The sequence below is a fragment of the Bradysia coprophila genome (genome assembly GCF_014529535.1).
Source record: "Bradysia coprophila strain Holo2 chromosome X unlocalized genomic scaffold, BU_Bcop_v1 contig_39, whole genome shotgun sequence".
Lineage (NCBI taxonomy): Eukaryota > Metazoa > Arthropoda > Insecta > Diptera > Sciaridae > Bradysia > Bradysia coprophila.
Window position 1 is genome coordinate 37,407 of NW_023503329.1, and position 20,733 is coordinate 58,139.

Sequence of the window (20,733 nt, forward strand, 5' to 3'; positions counted from 1 at the left end):
TCTTAAAATCTAGAAAGCAATCTTGGTGCACCTCACTTATATTGAAAACAGCCCAAATCCATCGAAAAATCCGATGGAAGTTAGAAAGTGCTAGAGGAATCATCTGTCATCCCAAAATTTAGGAACCAACCTTGGAATACCTTACTCATGTCGAAAATAACTCAAATTCATCGAAAAATCCGATGTAAGTTAGGTAGTGCCAGAGGAATCATCTGTCATCCCAAAATTTATAGAACCAACCTTGGAACATCTCACTCATGTCGAAAATAACCCAAATCCATCAAAAAATCCGATGGAAGTTACGAAGTGCCAGAGGAATCATGTGTCATCCTAAAATTTAGGAACCAATCTTGGAACATCTTACTCATGTCGAAAATAACCCAAATCTATCAAAAAATCCGATGGAAGTTAGGAAGTGCCAGACGAATCATCTGTCATCCCAAAATTTAGGAACCAACCTTGGAACACCTGACCTATATCGAAAATAACCCAAATCTATCAAAAAATCCGATGGAAGTTGGGAAGTGCCAGAGGAATCATCTGTCATCCCAAAATTTAGGACAATTTTTCTAAATTTTCCGACTGGTCTTGAGACAAGTAAAAGCAATTTTTTTGTGTGTGATATAAATACAAGTTTTACTTTTTCGTTAAAATAAAAAAATTAAAATTTAGAAAATCCAAAATCTGAATTTTTGGAACTTTTTTTACTTTCGTTCATGTAATTATCGAAATCATCCTGCAGGTTAATGTTACCCAATTTCCCGTTGATTCCATTTACCACCGCAACATTTGTACTTTCCTTTAAAGATATTTCCGGACGAAATAAAAAAAAATCAAAATTTGTCTACCGGCAAAACCGGGAAGAAAACACTCACTCGTTTATTCGGCGCAAATGTCGGATCATTGTCCAGTCCAACAAAGTCCGAATCATCAGACGATTCCGAAATCACGCTCATATTGTCGAAGATTCCCTTGTCCAAATCGTTGTTATTCAGCACAGGGTTCGAACCCTCCACCGAAAATACGTTCGTTGTGGGCGCCTCGCGACGATTCAGATTCGATTCGGTCGACCCGAAATCAGTCGCAGACAAAGCTTTCAGCTGCCTGTTTAAACTTCTAGTCTTGATGCAATAAGCAACGATCAGCGAACAGCACAGTGCTGCTAGAATTACGGCGACGACAATGAGAATGATGCGAACGATGCGCTCCATGTTAGCAACGGTATCGGGATAATCGCTATTGGGAACATCCAATAGATTGATGGATTCTTGAAGTAGTGCGGTTTTAAGATTCGTTATGAACGCAATGTCACCGGATCGACTGGAAGGTTAGGCACAGAGTGATTGTATCAATTACAAAAAAAAACGGAATTGTCGACAGGGAAACTCACGACAAAATCACATTAGCTTCAATGGCTTCACTGTTGTTGATAAAGTGAACTCGCACATTTGTAATTCCATCCTGTGGCTGTTCGTTAAGTATATGCGGCTGGATGTCGTCAATGTAGCATTCATATTCATAGAAGCGAGATAACGTTTGGGCGACCTAGTGTCAATCGATAAAGAAAACCCACTTGAAGAAGAAGAATTTTTTTGCTTTCGTTTTGTGCAAGTCTTACATATGCTCTGTGATGTTCCACACTTGCTTTTTCATTCAGCAGCACGAACGTAACTCTAGCTGAATCGGCTATTATGAATATTTTTACGTCGCATACGTCTTCGTGATTCTCTGTAAATGATTGTTAAAATTTACATGTGAAATCCTATGTAGGGTAAAACTACCAAGAAGTACAACTGTAACAAGCGCACTCTCAAACGATCGAAAGAAAAGACGAAAGACTAAACGGGTACGACGACGGTAACAATAAGTATTGCCCTTTCTTCGCATATCTGAGCGGAAACAGTCTATTATCGTTGATAAAGTGATCTCAAGCCATTCGTTTAAAGAAGCCTTTCAGCATGCGAAAATAACTATTGTCGCTCTGAAACGTTTAATGACCACGCGATGAAATTTAAGTTACTCCGACACTCGTAGCAAAGAGCGGAATAAATAGCAACGTACGTAAAGATCTCGTAAAACGGTACGTAAACGAAACTCGGACTAACACCCACAATTATTTCAATCCACTGGTGGTCCTCGGTATACCCCTTTCCATCAGTGTCTGTTAAAATACTGAAACGATTTTCCAAACTTACCCAAATCGTAGGCCACAATTTTGAATTCGAAATATCCTTTCATTACTGCCAACACCTCGAAGTTTAGCCTAAGTACACCGGTATCACGTTCCAAAGTGAATGCCGTACTCTCTACGTTACCCAAATAGTCTCCTTTAGCCGTGATGCCATCATCGTCTATCCTGTACCGTATTACATCATTCAAATCCGGATCGTTAGCCTAAACATGAATACATTATTTGGTGTGATGAATTATGGAAATTTTGTCTAAAATTATTTGCATAAAATTTTGGTCGTTTTCGGGTTGACTACATAGACAATAAGCAGTCACATCAACAACATAAGCGCAATCTTTTCATTAAGTTAAATAATAATTTTCCAGTATAATGACGATAATGTAATACAACGTATGCTTACCGTCACAGTTAAGATTTCTTTAGTTAACCAATCCGTCGGTGTTATGCCAGCACCATACAATTTCTGCTCAAAGCTTGGAGGATTATCATTTACATCATTTACCTAAATTAGTCATTTCATGTAAATTATATTCTTGGTGCTTAGTTGAATGGAGGATTAAGTTGCTTTAAATTGTGTAACTGAAGATAAAGAGAAAAGAAAAACAAAACAAACGAACCGATATAAATACTTGCAGCAATGAACTCTCCTTCGCATTCTCTGGCCCATTCAGGTTATTGGTAGCGATTATACGAATTTGATGATTATCAATCTCTTCACGATCCAATTCCGTTGTCAATCGTAATACTCGCGTCACTCGATCCAATTCAAATAGTCGAGCATCGTCCGGTCGGTACTCGGCTAATTTTTATCAAATGAAAAAGCTTTGAATCAAAAACGGATAATCATTTACGGAGTCAGGCTTACTGTCAATGAAATAGTAAATCATAAATTTATCATCTTCATTCTCAAGGCCAATGTTTTTCGGATCAACCGCTTCGGGTATAATCTGTGTCTCTGCTAATCCGGTCACGTTCTCTGTAAATTAATGCAAAACACGTTCAATGTTTGTGGATTGAAAGTGGTGTAAATTTTCTAAATTTAAACGATGTTGGATCATTCGTATGGAATTCATCGAGAAATGTGTTGTTGTTGTCATGTAAAACAACTTTTGTTACGTCGATAATGCCATTTTCTGATGAAGGATTTAACAATCGCGTTGGAAATCACCCCTCTAACCATCACTGCGAAAAGCACAGTTATTTTTGTCGAATTATTAGCTGACAATAACTATCGCGAATGTGTTCGCTTTCAACAGAAAATAGATTTGGTGGTGGTTGTTTGACCAGCTCTTAGAAAATGAACTGCTATAACTAAATCTATTTTCTATTGAAAACTAACGCAGTCGTGGCCGTTATTGCGGTCCTATTTTTTTGAAAACGGATTCTGGTGGAAGGATATCATCTGAAACCTGTTAAGTGAATAGTTAGATGCACAGGGACATGTCTCATTAGCGAATTACAAGAAAAGTGAAATTTCATTTTTTGAGCTCCTTTCCAAATATGCTTACGTGCCTACGATGCTCTTTTTAAGAGGCATCGGTACTTAGCTGAATAACGACCACGAATGTGTTAGCTTTACGTAAAAATTAGTTTTGGTCGCAATCGTTTGACCAGAAAAGTCAGCAATTTAACGACATTTTCATAAACTGCAGTTTTCTCAGAGCGCGGTCGTACATTTATGAAAATGGATTCTGGAGGAGAGATATCAAAAATAAACAAAAATCTAATATTTAAAAAACGCCCAATATTGCTTGTTTTTAAAGAATAAGAGCCAGATTTTGCTAGGTTTGTATCTGTTATGGAGTTTTATCGATTGGCATACTCATTTGTGTAATAGTAGATTACGTTGGATGCTGCGAAAGTAATTCATTACACAAGGACACAATTTTGTGATACGAGCAAACTCACGAGTAGGTTTTTGAGCAACAAGCTTCGGTAACTGTTTTCGAGGCAAGTGTAGAGTTTGCATATCCGAGCCGAAGGCGAGTGAGTTTGCGAGTTCCACAAAATTGTGTCCGAGAGCAATGAATTACGTCGCAGCATCCAACGTATTCTGGTTTATTGCCTGCTCATGCGAAAATTGACTATTACACGGCTGTTCTGAAGAAATTCTACATAAATTCAGTATCTCAATAAACCAACACCAACAAAACAAAAATAAATCTTCCGATAAAACGTTTACAAACAAATCTAGTGTGCTGACGAAATCGGCTCACACGCTACACGTCTCCTAAAAAATTGATCCCGAAAACAGCACTCGTGTTACATTAGTATTGTCGCAACAGTAGTTGCAATTGCGTTGGTGACATGTTGACATTGAATAGTTTTTCGCAGTTAGTATCGATGAAGACGCATTGTTTGTGCAATTATTTTGTTAGTCCTTTTTAATGTTTTCAAAAAAATGTGCAACAAAGTGTAGTGTTTTTACTATAAGCAAAAGCATTTAGTGTTACAAGTGAAAAATACAACGAAATATGTGGCCATAAAGTGTTACTTCGGAACATCAAAATTATTGTTACAATAAATATGGCCGACAATTCTGTGTTGCGAATTCTTCTAAAAGTATGTTGTAACCAGATTACTTGCATAACAAGTTTTTCTGAAATAACTGTGTTCATCGATCAATATTTTTATCAAAAAAATGTTATTTTAACGACATTTCTTACATTCTTTTTCGATCGATCGATTCATTCAACAAAAAAGATAAAATGAAAGCAAGGCAAATTTTACTTGAAAGAACTGTCAACTTGAAATAAACCCCAAATATCCCTAGTGTAATGGATCACTTTCGCAGGGGGTAAACAGCCGTGTAATAGTCAATTTTCGCATGGGGCAGGCAATAAAATAATTAGAAGAAAATTTTTAGTCAACATTTTACACAAATGAGTATGCCAATCGATAAAACTCCATAACAGATGCAAACCTAGCAAAATCTGGCTCTTATTCTTTAAAAACAACGGAGATATCAACGTTTGAATGCGAATTCCCATACAAAAATTCAAAATATCGGATTCGACCGCTTTTTTATGCAGTGCTACAAACCATGACACTAAACGCGTGGATTGACATAAATTCTATTCAATTTCTATTAATATAAATCAATGAATATACTCGGATATGTCGAATAGTTGAAAATACTCGGATATAGTCGAATAGTCGAATAGTGTCGAGTATAGCCGAATACTCTCGGGTTAGTGGAACAGTTGAAAATCCTTGGATATAGTCGAATATACTCGGATACAATCGAATAGTCGACTAAGTCGAATAGTCGAATATACTCTGATATAGTCGAATATACTTGTATACAATCGAATAGCCGGATACAGTCGAATAGTCTCGAGTATAGTCGAATAGTTGAAAATCCTCGGATACACGGATACAATTGAATAGTCGAATATACTCCGATATACCCGGATATAGTCGAATAGTCGGATATAGTCGAATAGTCGGATACAGTCGAATAGTCGGATACAGTCGAATAGTTGAAAATACTCAGATATAGTCGGATACAATCGGATACACTCGGATATAGTCGAATATACTAGGATATAGTCGAGTAAGTCGAATAGTCGAATATACTCGATGTACTCGAGTATACTCGGACATATTTAAATATAGTTGGATATAGTCGATGTCGATATGCTGAGCTATTTTCGATATACTCGAATATACTTGACATGATATACTCGATAGACTTGAATATACCCGAATCTACTCACACTGTTACACATGTTTCAATGTTTCCTCATTTCCTTTTTTTTTATTTGTCGACAATTGTAGGGGTGATTTTTTCCGGAGTTATTTTGTCGGTGTTATTTTGACCGGAGTTATTTTGTCCGTGCACCCTAGATACCAGATACGCCCACAACTAGCCTTGTTTGGCGTTATAAATTCTGTAACTTGTACCGTTACTTACCTAGCCCATATATTGGTCGAATAAAAATGGTGAAATGGTATTTAAATTGAAAATGTTCTCTTGCTGACAAATGCTTTCCGGATCAGTAGCGCGATCATAGTAGTGCGGAAATGGATTTTCATACACTAGTGCGTGAAAGTGACGTATACAGAAATGAGGATGCTAATACTGTACAAAAAACCTTGTCCCAATTTGTGCCTAAACTAGAACCTAGGTATTCACATCTATTGTGCAAAGTTTCCATTTAGGAACATGAAAATAGCCAACATCTTTGTGTCTGCATTTGCTTCAGCTGCTTTACTAGAGCTTGTCCTCTCATTCAACCACAATGTTTATACAGTGTTACCATGCGTGGGCCGTGTGACATAAAACCCGTGTGAAGATGTATAAGCAGTGTGTTTGTATGAGTGGACCAGTTGGTAAAACAGCTGAAACAAAATTAGACATAAATTCGGCTGACAGTAACTGTGTCGTCAACTTAATCATCGAGTCTTGATGATATATTCTATGTACAACTGGGCACTTCTTGTCGCCGTCTGTCGTCGATTTCTTACCTGTAAAATTGGTTTCAAAGGTCGGCATATCAAAAAATGGTTCTCCAGTCAAATCAAGGAAAATGAACAAAACTCCCATCGCCCATTCTGATGTTCTTGGTCCACCGTCAGACGCCCTTACGTTCAGCTAAGTTAATCAAGCAGTTGAGGTTTCTATTTTGGCTCGTACGACCATTATCAAAGTATTTACCTGATAAAATCGCGCTTCAATTGGCTTTTGTAAATAAATTTGTGATTTGTTACGAGTCTCCTCTACAATCCGGAAGTACGATGCATCGTCACCTTCAAATCGCAATAATTATTGAAAGAAACGTTAGAAATGAATTCAGGACAAGAGTGGCGCCAATGACCAATTCGAGCCGAGATCATAGATTTACTATTTTACGGTCCATACACCACCATACAGAAACAATATGACCACAACTTACCTCCACCATAACTGGCAATTTCGAATGTAATTTTGCCGAAATCGCCACCGTCATCATCTCTAGCTTCGAACATTGGAACGGGCGTATTGTCGGCAAGAAGTAACGGTCTGTTCAGTTGTTGATTATCGTAGCTGGTCAAATTTCGTTAGTAAAATGATTCTCCCGTAATCGCCATATGACATACCTCAGTCGATGGGCTTTGCCCGACAAGGGATAGACCAATTCGGGTGCCATATAGTTAAACGGATTGATGACAAACTGATACGTTTTCTCGGACTTCAATTGCAACTGTGTTGTAAACTCGTGCCCGTGATCATACGCCTCGATGGTTACCAGCCACATTCCGTAGAAGCCTTTCAGCAGTTGTTTGACCACAATGTCACAGTATTTGAGATCATAATTTCGTATTTCGAAAATGTCGCTAGCATCCGGTATTTGTTCGGCATTGTCGCCTCCTAAATGGTTGTTAAGAATGCAGAGTTGAGTCATTGAGAATAGAATGATAGAATGATAGAATCCCGGGTGGAAGGGTTGGTTTACCTGCGGCAACCGATACAATTCTGTATTCCACTTGTGCATTCGGTGTCGCCGGATCGTCAATGTCCGGGGCGTAGAAGCCAGTCACGATTCTATCACCAATTTGGGCATTTTCTGAAATCGTCGGTTGGAGCTCTGGCATAATGGGCGCATTGTCATTTACATCGAGAAGAATTAACCGAAGCATTGTGCTGTCTTGATTGGTTCCTGTACAATGGATGGAATACAATGCGAGAATTCAAAAACAAAATCATAAAAGTCGCTCATACTGCCATTGCCCTGATAATTATCTTCAATGTTGATGTGAATGTCGTGAGTGTCTTCGCCGTTGTCTCTGTCCAAAACGGCATCTCCTTGCAATTTAACCGATAGCTGACCACTAAGTTCGTCGATTCCGAAATAGCGGCCCAAATTCGGGAATTGCAGGAAGTTGATCATGAAGTGGGTTATGTTATGTGGCGCTGTTTGGACGAAAAAATTATTTGTTTTGGATGACTGGTTTGCAGTGAGTAAATGCAAAGCCTACGATCTCGATCCATGTCCGATGTCAAGATTATCTGGATTTCATCGCCAGTAGTTGCGTTCTCGTAGATACTAACTTCAACTTCAAATTCCCCGAAAAACGGATATTTGTTGTTGATGTCGATTATGTTGATTCTGATCTATAAACATAGAACCGCCGGTGTCGTAATTGACTTTTTTAAGAGACAAAAGCAAATTGTCCAAATTTTCACCTACTTCGCCCTCTGTTATCCACAAACTGTCGTTTAGGGTGACTGTATAGACAAGGTCATAGATTTTCGGATCGCCATCACAGTCAATAATAGCACCATCTCGCACTGTAATGACACCATTATCTTCGTTGATTTCGACGAGATCGTCCGGTGTCGATTCGGATGATGGTCTGTGGATGAACGATTTTGTAGTTCCGAGTATTGTAAATCATTTGGAACAATCAAACTCACTTAATCGAATACTTGAAAACATTGAACTCTGGTCCGTCGATGTCTTGGGCGAATATTGTACCTATAATGGAGGAAATGAAAGATTGAGAGACCAAAGTTGATGGAGTCACAGGTTGAAGTTATGTCTCTTCGAGCCGAGAATAGTGTAGTTCTAGAGGACCTGTAGGCCTCGAGGAACTATGGGTCTCAAGGAATTGCAATTTACGGCTTGAGAATCGTCAGTTCAAATTACAGAAATTTTTTCCAGTTCGCAAACTGCTAACGTTAAGTGTTAGCTGTGAAAATTAGCTCATCCGACTTCTGGTGATTGTCGAGATGATATTTCGAACGATGCTAACCCATCCAAAATATAATTGGCTTACCGATCAATGTCCCAGACGCTGCTTCTTCAACCACACTTCTTAACGTATTCAATGTGTCCAGAATAAACATCGGTTCATTGTCGTTGACATCTTCTATTCGAACGGTTAGTACAGCTGAAAAATGACTCAGAATTTCAGTAAAAAAATTCCGACCTCCGTTTGAGCGAAATATATACCATCAGCAGTGCCCTCGTTGACCACTTGGTTCAAGTCAGTGACAAAGATGGCTAAATACAACACTTCGTACTCTTCGTAGTCAATATCAATCGGAAAGTCTGGATTAACTTTCAGATGTCCAATGACCCGATTATGATCAGTCTTATCAGCTTCGATTATGAAGCAGCTGGAAGGAGAAATATTGAAAATTGACTAATGTTCGTACACAGTCGTGGCAGTAAGATACACACTTTTCATAGAGCGTCTGATTAGCCTCCTGACCGGACTTCGTGGCATAAGACAATTCCCAATTGATCGAAAACTCTAGATCCGCTGTTGTGTCCGGATCGGTAGCTATAATGCCATCAGTGACAATAACACCTCCGATTGAATTTTCTTCGATTGACGGAGACTGTCGAGGCTGTGAAATTCGTTATTGCTTGAGACTCAACAGTATTTTATCTCTCACGGTGGAGGTACCATGCGTCAGACTTACCATTCGTATTTGAGGAGTCTCGTCATTTACATCGATTACATTTATTATAAGCTGAGCATATGCACTGCAAGGAAAATTGACAAAGAAACTCAGAAACTCAGCAAAGAAATTTTTAGTCGGAGAGGAAGAGAACGAAATTGATGGACCGCGTACCTGTTCAATTTCTCTCCGGGATATGTTTCGAGTGTATCAGTTGCTTGGATTTGTACCAACACCTGAGTTTGTGTCTCGTAATCAAATGTATCATTCCGCAACGTTGAAATTGTACCCTCACGTGAGATGAGTAATTCGGTCATTCCCACTATTCTGTGACTGTTAAATAGGAGAGTTGTCGTTTAATGGATTTCAGAATTATGTTTCGGCGCACAAGCACTCACATCACTTCATCGCCAATGTCACGATCGGTGGCCGCTATCGATGTTAATATTTCATTTGCTTCAACTGTTTCCAACACGTCGATCATGTACTCGGTGTTATTGAAGATGGGGAACTCATCGTTCCAGTTCTTCAGTTTTACGTTCAGTTCAAATGTTCGATTGTGTTCGGTGAACTCTTCCTCCTGTGATTTGATCTGAAATTTGGATTCGAATCAGTCACTGACTCGAAAATACACAAAACTACCGCCTACAATGATCACGAAGGTCTGCCACTCTTCATCCTCAAAGTCGAGCTTGGCCGTGTTTATGACCGAAATCGTAAAAGCGGATTCCTGGTAACCTCTTGTCGGAATCACACTGAATGGTTCGGCGTAATTGATCAGCGAGCCACTACTACTAAGTAGGCTGACATCGTATGTAGCGTGGATTCCCTGCGAAGGTATTTGAATCGTTAGTCTTTCGGATTTTCATTCTAGTCCTGCTACGGTCTCACCAAATCAATGTCATTAATAATGAACCTTTCCAGTGCAAGAGTCAGATATCTGTTTTCGTCGAATTCAATTAAATCGGGAACGATTTCAATTTCTGGATAATTGTCATTAACATCGTCCACAATTAGCACAGCTTCTCCGGTTATAGCCCAGCTTTCATTGTTCCACTTGTATGCAATCACCTTAAAGCAAAACATTTAGGCCAAAAATTCCCTACGAGTCCACCAGTTCCACTACTTACATGAAATGGAAATACTTCCTGTTTCAAAGCATCTCGGTCTATTTCCGAGATGTGTATAAGACCGGTAGTTTCTTCAACGGATACGTATTCACTGTCTGAATATGATACGGAATAAGACTTTCAAAGTTGGATCATTTTAGCACTTGATTCGTCACACTTACAGTCACCACTGTGGAAGGCTAGCCTGTAATGTATCGGCTCATTTAGGCCGGTGTCACCATCGATTGCTTTCACTGATTTCGACTAAAATCCAGCGGAATCGTCATTCCTAGTTACTGCAAATATTTGAAAGATTTATTACCTGCGTCGTCTTTTCGTCGAAACGAAGCGTCGCAAATGGTGTCACCCATATTGGATCTTCGCTGGGTATGTCCTCAATTTCTACTATTGTTGTTACCGATCCCTTGTTGTCGGCAATGTCATAGACATGAGTTTTGAAATTGTACAGCACTCTGTCAACATATCGGACCTCGTTGGTAACGCTATGTAAAAATGTAAGGGAAATCGGGTCAGTCAATCTCAAATATGGAGTTCATCACATGCGATTACAATAGGGTGTATTCCCTGGTGTAGCTATCCACATCCACTGGATCTCTGAATTCAAAGTGTTCAGTCTCATTGTAGTCTCCTTCGATTTCGATTCGAATGTCATTGTCTAACAAACCGTCAGCATCGTACACTTGAAATTTACAATTTGTGTCATAATTTGCATGTAATTCCTAAAACGAGACATGCCGGTCAGATCAGAGGTTAAGCATTCTTTAAAATAGCTACCTTCGCTTTACATGGCCCATCGTATATGATCGTTGGATCGTTATCGAATATATTCATTACTCGGATCAAAATTCGTATATCCGTTGGCGCAGTGATATCGTCGCGGATGCCCACCACGAACTCATAACTTTGTTGGTTTGGATTCTCGTAATCTTGTCGGTTTTCAATGAATATTGCCCTAATAAAAAATCATTTGTTTATCAACCAGGTGATATGTTAGATATCAGATACCAGGTTTCGCGACTACTTCCGAAAATTGACTTTTTATGACGAGATTCAGAGGGAGAAATGGGCGGCAAATTTAATCTCATTTCTGGTCATCTGCCATTTCGGAAGGTGACGCCATCTTTTTTTTTAGAATAGAGAATTCAACTGGGAACATTCTAAATTATATACCTTTTCAATTGGTCTAAAATTACCGAAATTACAGTCAAAATTGGGCTATTTTTAAGAATTCTAATCACAACATAATTAAATAATTATTAGACATATTCATAGCACTGCTACTAGCACGAACACTCATTCTACCAACGTCAAACTAGCCTCCAAATTTCTAAGATGTGTGCGTGTACGGTTGCATGTATTGTGTTTTTTATTCAAACTAACAAATCATGATTCCTGTCTTTAAGAAAGAACTGCAAGGCCTATTAAGTAGAGCGAGATGGAAAATCAACTCGGGGTCTGCTGTCATCGATAATATAAAAGAATCTGACAGCAGACCCCGAGATGGAACAATAGGTTGTCATTTCGCCATCTCTCTCACTTAAACACTCTATACGCTAAAAAATACTTTTAGTCCTACAGTGAACGACATCTCAAATGTCTCACTGTCATTTGAGATGTCGTTCACTGTAGGTAACTATTTTTTTTAGAAAAAGTGAAACAATAGTCAAAAATCTTTGACTTACAATAAGATTGCTTTTAACAACCCTATAGAGAAAATAGCTATTTTCATAATAAGGTAGTAAATGGGATTGTTTTGCGCACTAGCTGTGAGATTGCCGATACGAGCGAAGCGAGTTCGGCAACACATCGTGTGCGCAAAACCCCCATTTACTACCGTGTTAGGAACAAGGTTTTATCTCCTGTAATGTCATAATCACCATAAAAACCAAATTTAAAAAATCAAACTGAAACATAAACACGCCATGACACCGTCACTCATTCATATTACCCATAAATAAAACACAAATCTAGTACACTGTCAAGAATTTGTCAATTTTCAGTGAATAAATGAGAAATTATTGAAGTTTTCCGAGAATAAATGTGACATTATCGAAGTTAGCCGTGCGCAAATGACTATTTATCGAAATTTTCAGTTAATAAACGTACGTTCTGTGAATGACGTGTTTAAATCTAGCCCATTTTGATTCTAAAAGTGACACTCCAATTGTGACAACCCCGCAAATTATTTGTAGGGATTTATCGGCAATGTAAAAAAATCAATCCAAAATGTTAAGGTGTTAAGGTGTCTACTCAAGAATTTTCAGCCTATTGAATGGGTTTACATAAGCAAGCAACTCTCATTCAAATCCTCAAATTAGTGAAAACTGGAGGACAGTTGCAAAGCATTTACGGTTCATGCAATTTTTCCTAAATCCACTCATCTCTGAGGCAAACCTAATTACCATTCTCCATTATCTCTCGTTACAGTCATCTGTATGCTAGCTGCTCCGCCGGTAAAATCTATAAAATCGCCAATGTATGGTGTCCCAGTGCCTATGTGAGATCCATAAGGATTGTTTAATTTTGTCAACAAAAAAAAGTGTCCCAAATCCTTATTTACCGGCATAGTTGATGATGGCCAGTTTTATTGGCCTTGGCAATTCCTCCAACATTCGAATTCTTTGCGAATTGACGAATTGGTCAAACATTATTCCTGTGGTGTTTGGATCCAGAAAATATGGACTCACCCATGCTACAGAAAGCATCAATAGTTATTTGCGTATGTATCTTGGACGGATTGATTTCAGGCAATTTAGCGAGTTGTTGCCCGAACGAAGTGATGGCTACAAGCGAAAGTGCCTAAAATCAATCGTCCAAGACAGGTGCGTATGTACTTATGTCATGCAGAGGGACGAAAACCCGAGAAAAAAAGAGTCCAAAATTGACGTAAATTTCGTCCCCGAAGCATGAAAACTAATTTGAGTAAATTAAATGGTCATTTTGTCAGCGGTTTAAATTTACCTTGACCGAATACTGTTGAGAATACTGATGAGAATACTGTTAAAATAATTACTACCCGCGATTGCGTCATCATAAATTTCAATTTTAGTTTTAAATAATTTATTTTGTATGGAATATTATCGGATAATTATTGTTGCACGAAAGAGTTTCACCGACAATTGTTGCATATAAATGGTCCTCATTAGTATCTGGAAATAAAAAAAAAATGTTTGAGAAAAATGTGTAACGAAATTTTCATTCATTTTCAGTTGCGACGCATATCGTTCATTAGATAAAATAGTTTCAGTAATTGGCAGTCGCTATATGCACGGCAGCGTAAAACAAACCAGGCAGGAGCGGTTCATTTTCGAAACGTCAAATATGGGACCTAATACATGGGATGCAAATGAACTCAAATGAACACTGACATAAATTGAAAAATTTTATTCGCAAAATATCAAGGGCTACTAGATTATTCAGGTCCCTAGTCAAACAAGCACTCCTGCCTGGTTAACGTGCTTAGAAACGTATAATTAATACTGCTGCGAACTGAGTGAAATGTTGCGGAAAAGTGATGAATAAAGTCGGTAAAAGTGGAAGCCCGCGTAAAATATCCCACTTTCGTGATGAAATGTGAGAAATCAGAGAAATCAGGGAATTTCCGACATGGGCGAAGCAGTACGTGCTTTTGTTTCACAAAAATATCTGTGCATATTCCAGTACAGGTTTAATTTAAATAAATTGTCAACGCACTTCAAGCATGAGTGGTACTCTCAATGAATGAATGAATTTATTTATCACCGCCAAGACTGGCTGAATAAAACAATGATAGCATACATCAAAACTTACACTACACAATAAATAAACTTAATTTTACATCACAATCAGAGCATCACAGTCCGTCGTCATAACGTTTTTCCATAATTTCACTTTTAAATAAAGTCCTGCCGTTACACCTAGTCACTACATCTTTATGTTCATTGATTAACTTTATCATCCGTACAACTGGCTGATTCGACAAATATACGGTCGTCACCCTCGGTTCAACCAGTAGCTGCAGAGTAGAGTGTCGAAGATCGTAGACGCTCTCATTCCGTATAAAATTCGGTGAAATGATGTCATCCTTGATATTTCCCTTATAAATGTCAAAGGCAAGCACGGCATCTGCAACTGTTCTGTCTCTTCTCCAAACTTTGCAAATTCAGCAGCCTACACCGATCCTCGTATGGAGCCAATCTATATGTTGTCGCATTAGTACGACTTTCCAGTAGATATATGACGAATTGTTTCTGTATGGACTCGACGACATCAATGTATATCTGTGCAGCTGGGTTCCATATAGTCGAAGCGAATTCCAATCTCGAACGAACGTACGCTACATAGAGAATCCTTTGCGTTTCTTTGGTGAAATTTCCGTTCGAAAAATGTTTAATGCATCCAACCATCTGTCGAGCCTTCATCGTCATTTGCTCGATGTGATATCCAGGATGGTACCATCTGTTGAAAAAGACGCTCAAGTCATTCATTTCTTCGACGCGTTCAATCACATGATCGCCCATTGTGTAATACGTCGACCAAGTCATCAATGAAAACGGTGAACATTACTGGTCCCAAAGAACTTCCAGGTGGTACTCCAGATGGTGACTCGTACAATCTGGACTTCGACTTTCCAATTTGAACATAATTTACACGGCCGATCAAATATTGCCACAACCATCTTGCAGTGTCTTTACCAATTCCAAATCTGGCAAATTTGATGATCAACAGCATGATGATCAGTTTGTCGAATGCTGCCTTGTAGTCGCCATAGAATGTATCCAATTGACAGTTCCGTTCGAATGCTTTGTGTGCAAGCGTAGTCTGGCCTAACAAATTCGTCACAACTGACCTCTTGTCTCTGAACCCATGTTGAGCACTTTTCAATTGCGGCTGTATCATTTTACTGAGTTCACGTTTAACGGCCACATCATGGACTTTCATGAGCATCGTTTGGATGGCAATAACTCTGTAGTTTTTGACGTCTGTTTTGGAACCTTTCTTTTTGTATCATTCCTATTTTAAAAATTGATGGTTTCGAATAACTTTCGGCACTTCTCTTCGTAATATGAGCCGTGTAATGGTATGTTATGTTACAAGTGTTGTAATATTGATATTTAAGCACTAGACCGAAGTTAAATTAGTTATTTATGCCACTGGTTGATAAATGCTTTTTTAGACAGTAGATGTTGCGAGTGTAGAGCGTCACGGGTCTCGAGAGATGTAACGGTTTTACTGATAAAACAACAGACAAGGTTGCTGGAAAATGTTTTCCCGTTGTGACATAGATTGTAGAGCATTCCTATAAATGATTTCCTCAAATGTTAAAGTTATCAGAATAATAGAAGAAAGGTCAACCGAGGTATGACGTTCTTATTGTACTAAATGGCAAAGTGTATCACATCTAGAGATCAATGAACATTAAACGACAAAGTTGAAAAGGTAAAGAGGCTTGACATCACAAATGTATGGATTTGTAAATTTGAATACGTTGATGAATAAGCAATGCATGTGATTGTGGAAAAATGACAACAAAACCGTTTTGTCAAAACGTACAAATTAAATAAATCTTGTCATTATATGTTCATCAGCCGGCTGGTCGGTTAACGATTCTTTATAATAGAATTCACATTAGGCTTATTAAGTGGCCAATGGACCTGGTATAGTACTAAATTTGAAACAAATAATCAACTCGAAAAAAACAACAACGATTGGTTGTGACACTGAATCTTGCTAAACACATAATGGCTTTCAATATTTACTGTAACGAGATTGCTGAAACAAAATGCCATTCACGACAGAGTACACACTTTTCTTCGTCAGATAGAATCTTTTTAATTGAGTTTTGATGTTTTCAAATAATTTTTTTTTGTGATTTAGAATCGGACTTTTTTTGTTTATTTATTTTTTTCATTACGCAGTTTTGACGTGATGTGTTTGGGAAACTTACAATTTTTTTTTTGGTTCGAAGTTTTTGTTTTAACTATTTCAATAACGTATCATTGACAGGGAGGTATACCTAAAGTAAATTAAATTAATTTTTGATAAGACAATTTCACATTCGATGAAAACCAGGGCCTATTTTTGGCTAATTTTAGTAGGGTTCCCATTTGTCCTCTTTTTAGAGGACAAGTCCTCTTTTTTCATCTCGTTCTTCTTTTTTACAAAAATTCTAAGAACATCACTTTTTTGAAGAAGACGTCGTCTTTGTGCTCTTTTTTCAGCTCTTCATCTTATTTAAGTAAATTTGATGCAGCTCATACCTAAAGAACGAAAGATTTTCGCTGCTCGAATTTAACTAATAATCTTCTCTGTCAGAGAATCTCTGAACGGTAATACAACGAAATCTTCATCACAAAAAAAAAAAAATCGCTCGCTCCGCTCGCATTCTTTACCACCTCATTTTTTCATACCTTAAAATAAAAGTTAGTTTACAAGAACAGCGTAGCGTGTGTGAGATACGAAAGATCACGCAAGGATAAGGTAAAACGAAGTCTGTATTCAGGTAATATGGAGTGGATGTTATCACTGATAAGAATCCAAAAGAATATCAGGAAGATTTCCATGCATATTGTACACAGAATTTTTTGTTTTTAGCATGAACTGGTGTAAATTACACAATATTTGCACAAAGAGCATGTACAGTTGCTGTAATTACGTGTCAGAAATTCACTTTTCGTCCTCTTTTTTTAAATGTCAAGGCGTCCTCTTTAGTACTCTTTTTTGATGCCGAAATGTCCTCTTTTTCAAAATTGAAAAATGGGAACCCTAATCTTAGCAGATTTTGTAAACATTTTCCACAAGTTGGAAAATTTTAGCAAATCAATTTTCCAAAAATAGGTTCGGATGAAAATGTTTGCGTATTGACTCTATTCCACAATAGAAATTGGTTCGACAAATGATTTTGTTAGTATCACGTCTTACAGGTAAGATATGTACATACGTAAGCTAAGCTATACGTAATTGGTTTAGATACGTATACTTAACAGAAAACCTTTATCTTGGAGATGAGCTGTAATTCGAAACGCATTCATAGAATATTTAAAGCGAAAAAGTGTATTTTCCGAATTTTGCCCTACCTTCAGATATTTACATATTTCATAAAGAACCTCTAATCTGTGTCACTTTGCTGGTATGCTGCTAAAGAGGCACTATATCTACGGAGAGAGGAACTAATTAAGGCTGTAAACTTTGGGCTTACAACCTTGGAATTAATGGACTATTAATAATGGTATATACTTTAGGCAGTCTAGATTGATTCGTCACACTATTTTTTACTCTCATTGCTCTATTCGCAACTGAACTCCAAGACACAGTTCAACGTTGTTTAGCTATTATTCCTCAGAGCATAGCACTTCAAGCAAAAGTGCTTCGAGTAACAGCTGCCAAATTTTCAATTTTTTCAAGATTTTTTTACATTGCCAAAATGTTTTGATACACTGTCCCGTTTCAGTACTCTATTTAGAGTACCACTCATGCTTGAAGTGCGGTGCTCAGAGCCAAAAAAAATGACGTATACATATCGTTTATCAGTTCTTCATAAGACCATGTATTGAAACTTTCTACGTCATATGAATAGTTAAAATTAGAAACATGGCATGTCTCATTAGCGAATTATAAGAATAAGATGCTCGATTGTCATTTCATATTTAGTTAAGGATGACGCTGAATTTATCTGCACGTCAAAAGTATGTTTGTTTGTATGGAAAGTAGGGTGGCGGAGTGTGGGGAAATGTTGTCTGGACACCTAAGCTCAAATGTAATAGATTTCTGGACAATTATCTTGCATTTCTAGTACATTTCGTCATAATATTACTAATGTTAACACTCTACTTTCATGTGATCCAACTTCACTGCATATATACCAGTTACCATAGTGAATTCACTATTTTCTGGTGAAATAAGTTAACTTATTTCCGAAGAAAATAGAGCGCATCGAATGAAGTACCCAAAAAAAAAATTGTGGCTACTGTACAGGCCAATGGAAGTTTCCTTTAACATAGGAAAATGTTGTTTTCAAATGAATAGTGAAATGTGAAATGTCTCAGACTTTTATGTTTTTAGTACGTATTGTCATGTATCACTGAATTATTTTTTCATGAATAAACTGCACTGCTGTGACATTTCATGGGAATGAATTAATGTGAAGTTGTTACACAAAAAAATAGTCCAGTGAGAATGAAGTACTATACAAAAAATGTGGCGCCTCTACAGGCCAACTGACTGGACGAATATACCATATAAGATAGGAACACTGTGATAAAGCAAAAAAAAGTTCATCAATCACCACTTGCTACGAACTATGAACGTTATGCTCGCGCTTTTTAGATTAGATTTGTCGATTCGGTCGAGACCACATTTTTGTTATTAGTTTAAAGTGTCCTGAATCTTCGCATAATGTTAGTCATTTCTTCGTGCGGATTGAATGCGTCTACCAAATAACTACTTATAATTTTGCAACAAAACAATGCATGCGCATAATCAAAACTCTTAGTTGACATTGTGATTAAAAACGGTTTTTAATCAGCCTAACACTTGTATCTTTCTTGCCATTCAGCTAAATTATGAAACAACAAAAGAAATATTTAATCAAACGTGTTCCAATGGTGGTTTTTATCGCTATTTTACAGACAATACAAAAACTTTTTGCGAACATGATTAAATTCAGGAAATGAGTACTTGATATTGAAATTAGTTCGTAGAAGAGTGGAGATACACTAATCTCAAATTGTGCAGCTAATTTTTCGTATTAGTTGACAAGACAAACGGGACTGTCTTATATAACAAAGCTTCTTTTATGCTGGTGCTTGTAATAAGGGTATTACATGTACAGGCAATAACCTTTACATCACTCGAACAGTAAAACGTTATACTGCACACTGGAAATAAAGTGATATCTCGTATCACGATGAGTAAAAGCAATGAAAGTCTAGATCAGGTATGGTCGATCGGCGAATTCGTCTTAAACGCACTCACATTTTATGTCAAAATAATATGAAAATGAGTGCGTTTTAGTACGAAAATCAAATTTTTATGTCCTCCGGATGGACAATAGACCATACCTGTTTTACACTTTCATTGAGTAAAAGTACCTCGGGCTGCCGTCTTCGGATACTTTTTCTCATCTGGATACGAGATATCACTTTACTTCCCTTGTATAGTAATGTGCTATTACAGATGGCTAGGTAGACAACAATCACAACAATGTTAGATTACATTGGATGCTGCGAAAGAAATTCATTAGATAGCAATTTTGTGATAAAAACAAACTTCGGAGAGTTTGCGAGTATCGCAAAGTTGTTTACGAATTAATCAACTAGTAGCATCCAATGTATTTTGCCGAAAATATTCTTAATGTAATGGACCATTTTCGCAGGAGGCAAACTGCTATACAATGGTTAACTTTGGCATAGGGAGGGTAATAAAATAGTTGAATGATGCAGTAGATTTTAGTAAGATCTGGAAAATCCAACCGTTTCTTCGGTGCTATCTTGGGTTTGCATGCAACCTTGAATGCTAGAAACAATAAAATGTCGATCTAACTACCACAGCACTAGGTTTATGATCACTGTCATGCAGATCCAACATATTTGAGAAACGACAAGGATTGGAATCCTCTTGCCTTCAACTTTTTAAATCCAAGTTCAAAATTTTAACGTTAATTTCCACATATTTCTTTTAGACGAGTCTATGAGACAGTCCACTGTTATAGGCTTCAGGCACAATCTTTTTTAACGATATACTTCCTGCAAGTTCAGCTTGCTCATTGGTCAGCAGAGATAATAGCATTGACAATTCACGTTAAACACGGAACCGGACTCGGATTCACATTAATTAATTAACTGGAAACAATAAATCATTAACTAATTCACCTTAATCGAGAATTTTGGCTCCCAACAACTGTAAACGAACCATGAAAACTTATTAATTGAGTCGCACTATTCCCTGTATACAACGCGATTGTTTTACAAAAATTATTTTTATTTTCTTCGTATTATCGATGTGACGCGTTTTAATTGACTGAAAAAGCAATTTTCTTCAAC

At 37.5% G+C, this 20,733-nt stretch overlaps 1 protein-coding gene across 2 annotated transcripts; it reads right to left on the reverse strand.

The window, feature by feature from the left end:
- Positions 1-607: 607 nt before the first annotated feature.
- LOC119069718 (cadherin-23-like) lies at positions 608-20,733 on the reverse strand. Of its 2 annotated transcripts, none has more exons than XM_037173842.1 (34): positions 20,641-20,733; positions 13,676-13,866; positions 13,275-13,406; positions 13,117-13,207; positions 11,489-11,666; positions 11,264-11,433; positions 11,016-11,196; positions 10,876-10,957; positions 10,715-10,809; positions 10,476-10,655; positions 10,234-10,413; positions 9,983-10,176; positions 9,759-9,917; positions 9,606-9,669; positions 9,361-9,530; positions 9,130-9,296; positions 8,954-9,067; positions 8,592-8,652; positions 8,365-8,530; positions 8,153-8,288; positions 7,896-8,087; positions 7,630-7,833; positions 7,274-7,544; positions 7,090-7,220; positions 6,852-6,943; positions 6,662-6,788; positions 3,057-3,167; positions 2,809-2,990; positions 2,592-2,693; positions 2,196-2,394; positions 1,619-1,728; positions 1,391-1,545; positions 876-1,320; positions 608-799 (listed from the first exon to the last, which is right to left on the reverse strand). In XM_037173842.1, exons 2-34 carry the CDS (start codon positions 13,746-13,748, stop codon positions 662-664), a joined length of 5,052 nt encoding a protein of 1,683 aa, XP_037029737.1. In that variant the 5' UTR covers positions 13,749-13,866; positions 20,641-20,733; the 3' UTR covers positions 608-661. The 2 variants fall into 2 exon arrangements, with proteins under 2 accessions (XP_037029737.1, XP_037029736.1); XM_037173841.1 differs by having other exon boundaries at positions 13,676-13,863; positions 20,563-20,723.